Source organism: Phyllostomus hastatus, unplaced genomic scaffold, assembly GCF_019186645.2.
Source record: "Phyllostomus hastatus isolate PE091 unplaced genomic scaffold, TTU_PhHast_1.1 phas_scaffold_345, whole genome shotgun sequence".
Classification (NCBI taxonomy): domain Eukaryota; kingdom Metazoa; phylum Chordata; class Mammalia; order Chiroptera; family Phyllostomidae; genus Phyllostomus; species Phyllostomus hastatus.
This window is the reverse complement of record NW_025334024.1, coordinates 2,389,446-2,398,573: the sequence shown is the minus strand read 5'-3', so window position 1 is coordinate 2,398,573 and position 9,128 is coordinate 2,389,446. Positions and strand designations below refer to the sequence as shown.

Sequence of the window (9,128 nt, the reverse complement as noted above, 5' to 3'; positions counted from 1 at the left end):
TACTTATACGGCAGTTACACATATGTGTTTGAATCTTTCAAACTGGTTGCCAGGCTGGAATGACCGATGACCTCAGAGGCTTCCGACCTTCCTGATTGGAAGGATCAAACTCCGTGGCGCTCGGCAGCGAGGGTGGACAACAGCCTCTCCTCTCCAGTCCTGTGACCACCCAGATTTCCTGAAAGAAGAGAGTTTGAGAGAAATCATGGCCAGCCATGAACAGAGTCTCCAGTCTGACAACCTGAGCCCCCAGCCGAGCACCTCGAGGTATCCCCTGGAGGTGACAGTAATTCAGGTCAACCCAAGGCCATCAGGTGAGGAAACAGGGGCAGAGGGATTTGACAGGGGTGCCGGTTCAGGAGGGAGGTGTGAGGAGGGTGAGGAGGGTGTGTGTGAAAGAAAGGGGGGTTCAGAAAGCCAGGGATTGGAGGAGACCACAGGGGCTGGGGACAAGGAGATCCCTGCGACAGGAAAGCCTAGGAGGCAAGGAAAGAGGGTTAGGGAAGAGAATCAAAGGTGAGAGAAGGAAGGGGGGGCACCACGAGGGCTCCTTTCGTTCCCCTTCCATGGGACAAATGGCCTGTAACAAGGAGGAGTTTTCAGGACGGAGATGCAGAACAATGGCCAGGTGGATGTGGAGGGGGGCGGACATCAGCACAGGGGAACGGTGAAGAGACGGCTGGGGAGGAGGCCCCTAGCCCAGGAGACTGGAGAGAGTGGAGGGGTTTGTTTGAGGAGGGGATGGGTGGGGGTGGGGGTGGACGTGGTGGAGTGGGTGGGTGGGGTGGAGAGGGCGTGGTGGAGTGGATCAGTGGGGTGGAGAGGGCTTGGTAGAGTGGATCAGTGGGGTGGAGAGGGTGTGGTGGAGTGGGTGGGTGGGGTGCAGTAACTGAATTCCAAAGGCAAAAAAGCCGTATCTCGTACCCCTGGGTTCTTTACTCAGCCCCCTGCGTGGATTCCAGCCCCCGGCCCCCAAGTACAGGTGGCTGTAAGCGGAAGAGGAAGAGGAAGTGGTCCACGGAGGAGACAGCAGGGGAGGAGTCAGAGGCGGAGACTGCCCCCAGGCCTGACAACACGTGGGTCGTAGAGACGATGTGCGGCCTGAGAATGAGGCTGAAGAAGCAGCGCAGGTCCACGGTGCTGCCGGAACACCACGAGGCCTTCGCCAGGCTGCTCAGTAAGAAGACACCCTGGAGCGCAGCCTCCAATCCTTAAAAAAAAACACACACACAAAAAAAAACAAAAACAAAACAAAAACAAAAACACTTCAGTATACCTGTACTTCCCCAACAGAAAAGAACCCCCTGCCAGCGGGTGCACTCTCTGTCCTGGGAGGACTCCCGATGGGTCACCCATCGGGGACACTTAGAAGTGATCCAGGGTTAGGCTGGACTCGAAAAGGCTTGCACGTGGGGTTACGAGGCCTGGTTTCAACTGTGCCTCTGAGACTCCTTAGCTCCGACTGGCCTTTTGACTCCAAACACCTGCACCCGTGCAAGGGGGCATCATGAGGCCGCCGCTGCACCCTGATGTGCTGCCATGGAGAAAACGACCGACTGCTAGGGCAGCGCCAGGGGCACACTCATGTGTGATGAGGGGGCAGCACTGATTATTTAAGATCCGAGTGATGCAGATATGCTGCTGCCACCCTACCTGTCACCTGGTCCCCCCACCCTGGGGGGTGGGGGTGGTGTCACCACTGCTTCCTTGCCCAGGAAACAGTCTCCCCTGTCCCTCTTACTGTCAGCCTCAGCCTTGGCCACAACTGAGCCTTCCCCAAGAGGGGCACGGTTCTCCTCTTTGCCCCGCAATGCACCCCCGGCAACCCTGTTCCTGTGGCCAAGCTAACACCTGCCCTCTCTTCACAGAGGACCCTGTCGTGAAAGGGTTCCTGGAGTGGGACAGAAGCCTGAGGCTCACAGACAAGGTAAGAGGTATTCCTGCTCTACCTTTGATTGCGGGGCATTGCGGGGGCTTCCTGAGCCCACAGTTCCCAGTCCAACCAGATGCCTCGTCACCACTTCCCTTCGGGGACCCAGGCGTTTCTTGCAGTGTGGACGGCAGCCCTGCCTCTGGCCTTGCTTCTCTAGGATCTGAGCCCAAGCCTTCTCCCTGTGGTTGCTGGCACATCAAGTCCCCTGTTCTCTCAGCTCTTGGGGACTCCCCCTTGCTCCAGCTTATCAGAGACCCCGGTAATGCCAGCTGTCCTACACTGAGGCCCTAAAACCCTCAGCCCTCGCCGTCCTGGGAGCACCAGCCGTTCCCTTGTTCCAGTGTTCTTCCCCTTTCACCACGTGAGTCCTCTGGCATGTTCTTCCCCTTTCCACCAGTACCTGCTAGCCATGGTCATCGCGTACTTCAGCCGCGCGGGCCTCTTCTGCTGGCAGTACCAGAGGATTCACTTCTTCCTGGCCCTGTGAGTACCGTGCTGAAGCCCATCGGTCAGCGTTCATCTTCTGGGGAGTGCGGGGAGAGAGCGGCCCTCCGACCTGTCTTCTGTTCTTCCAACCATTTCTGCTGTGTACTCTGTGTATAGCCATGATAGGACTGTAGTAGAGGGTTTGTTATACTGTTCTTTGTCAAAGCCAGCAACCCTAACGCCAGTTGAAAAATGGAACAAAGAAAAAGAACACATAAAAGCCTCATAAAGAACTGACTCCTGCCCTGGCTGGCATAGCTCAGTGGATTGAGCACAGCGGGCTGCGAACCAAAGTGTCGCAGGTTCGATTCCCAGTCAGGGTATATGCCTGGGCTGCAGGCCATGACCCCCAGCAACCACACATTGATGTTTCTCTCTCTCTCTCTCCCTTCCCTCTCTAAAAATAAATAAATAAAATCTTTAAAAAAAAAGAACTGACTCGACTCTTCCCCTGAATGAACAGGCTCGAGACTGACCATTTCTAATTTTTCTCTCCCCTACCCTCCCCCCCATAACACTCCCAAATGTGGTGGTGTTTCTCCTCGATCTAGGCCCTCTTTAAATAACACAGATCTGTTGTGAAAGGCTCCCCAGAGCCCTGGGCAGCTTGCTTAGCTGTTTGGAGTGCCGTCCAGCACACCAAAATGTTACAGGTTCAATCCTGGTCAGGGCACCTGCAGGAGGCAATCGATCCATGTTCCTCTCTCACATCAGTTTCTCTCTCTCCCTCTCTCCAAAATCAATAAACATGACCTCAGGTGAGCAGAAAAAACCACGCCCCCTAGGGATGTTTCTTACAAGTCTCTCTGAATATACTTCTAAAACACAGGTCTAACCTCTTTACCACCCTGCTCCCAACAGTGTCATTGGCTAACTTTGCTCTCAACCAAAGCCAGAGTTCCCAGTTAGACACCAACTCTCTCTGTGACCTCCATCACACTCACTCCTCACCCTGACACGGCAATCTTCATTTCGCTGCCCTTCCCTGATTTTATATTGTGTTTTAGGTCCTGGTATTTTTTACACATATGTAAATAAAAGAAATGATTTCTTCTGAAAACTAACTCAAACACCAGAATCTTCAGACCCCCTGACTTCTGTAGCCAAGTAACACTTCCATTAAAATTCTATCACAATGTGGTATTTTGGATTACAGTTATTTCTCATCTCCATTTCTCCTTCTTTAATCCCATCAGACTAGACCAGTGTCGAAGGCAGTCTTGTCAAAACATCAATGGTTCCCTAAAACACTCAGGACAGTTCTTTCCATGTTGCAAAATTTAAGTTATATTGAGTCTCTGAGGTCATCGGTTTTGCACTTGACTATGAGACAGAGCATTCCATCATTCATTCTATGAAACCTTATTAAGTGCATCTCAAGTGCCCAGAAACATGAGGTTCCGGTATGGGAGGTGCCGTTCAGGTCCCAGCTCTGCAGGGACTTCCTGATGGCAGGGTGGCGCTCTGTGACACTGGATAGGGCTCCTGTGGGTCCTGTGTGAAGCTGATCCAGTCTGTGTCCTTTCTGGGAAGTGGACCTCAGGTAGGGGTCCTTCCTGTCCAGCTCCCGACTAACATCTTGATGGCTCTCCTCAGCTACCTGGCTCTGGACATGGAAGAGAATTACCATGCCCCTAAAGAGGCCATCTTTTCCTTCCTCTATGGGGACAGCAACTGTGCCCGGCGTCCCTTGTTCCACAAACTGCGATTTCAGTTCTTCCGCTCCATGGGCTACAGGGCGTGGGTCACCAAGGAAGAGTGCGAAGAGGTGAGTGGGCTGTGGGGTTCTGGCAGAGGGGGGTGGGCAGCCTGGGAGAGAAGGGATCGTGGGGGATCGCAGTCCACATGGGAGGATGAGAGAGATTTGGCGGCTCGGCAAGGGGAGCAATGGGGTCTGTCCAGAGAGTCCTCATCTCCTCAGGGGCTGTTTGTCTCTCCAGATTCACGCCTTTGATCCTGACCTGTGGGTGTGGAGGCGGGACCGCAGTCTCCTCCCTGAAATCAAGGAGCCTGAGGTAGGTGTGCAGGAAGGCAGGGCTGTGTCTGCACAGGTCCAGACGGAAAGACTGGTTGTCCCTTCAGGAAATCCCAGACATTTAACTGCTGCACCCTCGCTCACCCACCCCACCCCTCACCATCACCCTGCACACACTGTGAAGTACACCCGCCAGGCACTCGGCCAGGCACCGACTCAGCTCCCAGCCGCCAGTTGACAAACCACACCCAGGCTCCTCCATGGGATGTGTCGGTGCTGGGCCTCGAGATTCAGCTGGAATCATTTCATCAAAGCAACTGGGTCCAAATGACACCTTGTTAGAATGCTGAGTTTCATGAAAACTGAATGTTTCCAAATTTTTCCCTATATTGTGTTTTGACTTCCTGTTGTTAATTCAATGGCCTATCATCCCTCGGGAATACCAACTATAGCAACTTACCTACAACCAAGTAAACACGTAACATGGGATATGAGATGGAACCGTCTCTACATCCAACAATAAAAGACAAATCATGACTAGCTCTATTCTCATCCAAATTTACTCTCAAATTGCTGGTGGCCACATCACAGGTGTGCTCTAAATTTCCCTTGGCTCACAATCTCCCCTTTTGCACAAGTACAGGTTTTCCCCTCAGGTTTAGGGTCCAGGAAGTTCGTCAGAATGAGCAAAGGTTGAGAAAGACTAGCTCCGGCATGGCCCATAAGACCCACACGTTAAGAGTTACAGCTTTGGGCAGAGCATTAAGCAAAGGTTTGCTTTCAACCTTGCAAACTAGCTATCTCGGACCATTCTCGCTGCTATAACAAAAGACCAGAGATGATGGCTTACACAGAACAGACCCTGACTTCTGCTAGTTCTGGAGGCTGGAAGTCTGAGATCAGGTCGAGTTCTGGTGAGGATCCTCTTCTGTGCTGCACACGGCCAACTCCCCACGGGGTGCTCACTCAGTGTGAGGGCCGAGGCATGGCTCTGGGGTCTTCTATAAGGGCAACAATCTCACCCATAAGGGCTCCACCCATGACCTAATCACCTCCTGAAGCACCCACTTCTTCTTTTTGTAAATCCTCTCCTGAGGATATGTTTATTGATTTTAGAGAGAGAGAAAGGAAGAGAGAGGGAGAAACATCAATGTGGGAAGGGATCCAACCCAAAACCTAGGTACGCACGTGCCCTGACCAGGGATCAAACCCACAGCCTTTCAGTGTATGGGTCGATGCTCCAACCAGCTGAGCCACCATCACCCTAGGGGTTATGAGTTTGGGGGGACACAAGCACTGTGACTGTAGCACTAGCCAAGTTTAGACCAGGTGTTATGGGTAAACACTAGAATCCAGGGTTAGCGTTAGGGAGCAGGCCCCTGGTCCCACGGTTTGTGATGCTGACATGTCAGGGATGTTTCTACTGAGGTTACAAGTTCAGATTTTCATTCAGACAGATTTTCATTCAATTGGACCGAGGTGTGAGTAAGGCGAAGCAGGACTCTCCCTCTGTGGGCTGCTCCCTGAACAGAATCACTTCCTAGGAAGCAGGTCACTGGGTATATGAAGCAATTTTTGGACTCAGGGTCATCAAACTTCAACAATCATACTTGAAAAACAAAAGTGTGAGACAGATTGAAAATAGAAGATTAGGGAGACAATTGGATTTATAAATTAGTCTAAACTCTGCTTGGAATTGACTGGGAATTTAGATCATCTTTCTGTCTGGAGAGTTGCCTTTTTGAAGAGTGACGTCCTGTCTCTCTCTCTCTCCCTCTTACTTCTAGGTCTCTGCACCCACGGGAGATCCCAGTTCTCAGCAGCAAGCCAATCCAGACGCTAATGACAGGCATGAGGACAGGAAAGAGGAGCCTCCGGCGCAGATAATCTAGCAGAGCCCAGAGTATTCCCGAAGGCGCTGGGGAGTTATTACACCCTGCTCTTCGGAACACTTCTAGGAGTCCGTTTAAGGACACTTGAAACCAGGGTTTTTTCAGGTTTTGCCCCTTTCTAAGTCAACACCCCAAATTTCAGACTGTTTAATTCCCATCTCCCCTGAGGGGGAAGCTGGAGGTCCCGTTTTCCGAACACTCGGTTGCAACAGTCTCGAGCCGTGGGAAGGTGGGGTTTAGGGGCTCCCAGCAGAAGGAAATCCTCGGGAGTGCCAAACTAGAGCCATGAGATTGTGATAGCTGAATGTATGCCAAGTTTTATTATTTATTTTGAAAATGTTCCCATAGGATTATTATATGTATTCTCATATTTAATATTTATATGTTTATATATTTAGTATTTAAAATTTATAGGCTTATGTTAAATAGTTTTTAAATAGTCTAAGTTTTGAAAACATACTGTTCCTACTGAGGCTTTGGGTGACTATGATAGCTGTTTTACATATGTAAACGTAATTTTGTTTACCTTATCAGAAGGAGTTTAAGTGGTTTTATCTGCTATGTTGTATCAATGACTTTAGAGCTAGGTGGGTAGTTCCCCCACACTCTTGTCAAAATAAATTTTTATGTCTTGTATGGCCTCTATTACTGAATTGTGAGAATTCAGTTGTAATTTCTGAACTTGCCCGGCTGACATGTTTGCCTGTTACTTCAGATCATTAAAGAGCACAGTGCAATGCATCTCTGGAGGAAACACAATACAGGTGAAATTCTCACCTCCATGACGTGTGTGCTTGTCCCAGTTTGACTAGCTGCTCACTGTCAGGGGATAGTTCAGCCTAATGGGGTTGATGTTACTCAAGCAAATTTCCTAACTCTGAGGAATAAATGATCCTGAAAGGTTTTCCAGATCGGTAGGAAACACAAGAGGTTGAGGCCGACCTCTCGCCTCAGCCAGAGTCTGAGAGTGGGGAGGAAGGGCATGATACTGAGGTGGGAGAATGGGAAGGGCAGAGAGAAGGAGAAAGGCCCCCAGGCACCCAGACAACGACGTGAAATTCACAACAGAGCCCAGGTGACTCAACGAGAGGTGCTTCCCTGGAAGTGGCTGCGAAACGCAGACCCCCTGGCCCCAGAGAACACACACATTGTTCACGACCTCGAATCCTAATGGGGTCCTTCTCACAGCCTCCCATACCAGCTTCATGTGGCCGGAGGATGAGAGCCTGCGGTGAGGTGGGCACCATGGGGAAGAGATGAGGGTGTTGGAGAAATTCTGAGAAAAATAAAAAGAGAGAAGAGGATCAGCTCAAGCTGTGAGTGGGGTGGGCGCAGAGAAAGGGGAGCCAAAACCATGAATAGAGGGTCACAGAGGACAGCAAAGCAGCCTGGGAGAGGGGACAGTACCGGATACCAAGTCCCCATGGCCGCAGGCTGGGCCTCCCTCACTGCACACAGGAGTGTTCACCCACCCCTGACCTCTAACCACAGAGCTGGTCTTTCTGGCCTGGCCAGCCCTGCCCCAAGTCACCTCCTCAGTGAGAACCCAGGTGCTCCCCCACAGGCCAGCACAGTTTGCAGACACTCCTGTGGCTCAGGAAATTCCCGGGACTCAGGAGCTCCCTCTGTGGGAACAGGGTCAAGGGCCAGCCACGGCGTTCACGCCGCAGCCCACTGAGCATGGCCAGGAGCTCCATAGGAACCCAGGTGGTCGGGGAAAGCATGCAGCTTCAGGTGCAAAAACATTTCAGGCCGCAGCTGTGGCAGGGGAGACAGTAGAAGCTGGAGAAGTGGGCAGGGAAATAATGGGGTGCTCACGGGCCATCGGAATAGCACAGGAGGTGCACACATTTAGGACACGGGGGCAGCTCAGGACACGTGAGCAACTGAGTGAGGGGAAGCCAAGGAGAAAACATGGCTGTGTGCCGGGTGGGCGGTTCTTTTTGCCAATGAGCTGGAAGGAAGGTGTCCCAGGCTAATGTTACGTGTTATCACAGAACTCCCTTCACTGACTAACATTTCAGTGAAATGTGTCACTGACAAGGGAGCCTGATACACCCCTTTCCCTTATTGATCAGAGTCATCTGTGGTCACTGACTCGAAGACTTACGCTCTCAAGCCAAGGACAGGACCGGTGCTCCGGGAACCTCATGCATCAGCGACATTACAGTCCTTCAGTCGAGGGGACACCAGAGTTCAGCGTCTGGGCGGACAGTCGTCTCCACACGGCGTCTGTGCGAAAGGAGCGTGGAGTTCTTCTCGAGGTCCCAGTAACTGTTCTGTCAATTTGAAGTTCTTTAAAAAATAGATGTTGAATAAAAGAGAATGCTGTTAATGTTAATGTATAGGGAGAGTTTCAGAAGGACTCAGAAACTAATGTGAAGCGACCCAAAGGTGGACCCACTTGGTCATCAGTAAGAGGAACGACGTCGAGGCACCAGAATGCTGACCATTCACTTAAACCAGTGAGCTGACCACAACCACAACCACAACACGAGGCAGACGCCAAACCCTGCCACTCAGGGTTTGGGAAATCATCTTCTCATATGAACCGCAGGTCCAAGTAGAGTGAGGACGCTTTTCTTTAGAAAAGTATTCCAGCCAGTAAGTGAAGAAGAGACGGGTAAGGAGCATATTACCACTTTGTCTCCCCTGAGGGAGTAGTGGGCCGTGGCAATGAACATGGACCACCACGTGCTAACATGGAAGGCAGGCAGACGTGCGGGCTTCCAGAAGAAAGAAGGCAAGTGTCACGGACAGCAGTCTTGCTAAAAGAACTGAACCTAAGTCTGGGTAAATTTCCGATCTAACTACCAACTTTACAAGGCATACAGGCAATTTA

General features: G+C 51.4%; 1 protein-coding gene across 1 annotated transcript; it reads left to right on the top strand.

Moving 5' to 3' along the window:
- Positions 1–205: 205 nt before the first annotated feature.
- Positions 206–6,286, top strand: SPDYE4 (speedy/RINGO cell cycle regulator family member E4). Its single transcript, XM_045819124.1, has 7 exons — positions 206–314; positions 944–1,177; positions 1,869–1,927; positions 2,331–2,416; positions 4,016–4,187; positions 4,360–4,434; positions 6,182–6,286. Exons 1-7 carry the CDS (start codon positions 206–208, stop codon positions 6,284–6,286), a joined length of 840 nt encoding a protein of 279 aa, XP_045675080.1.
- Positions 6,287–9,128: the final 2,842 nt, after the last annotated feature.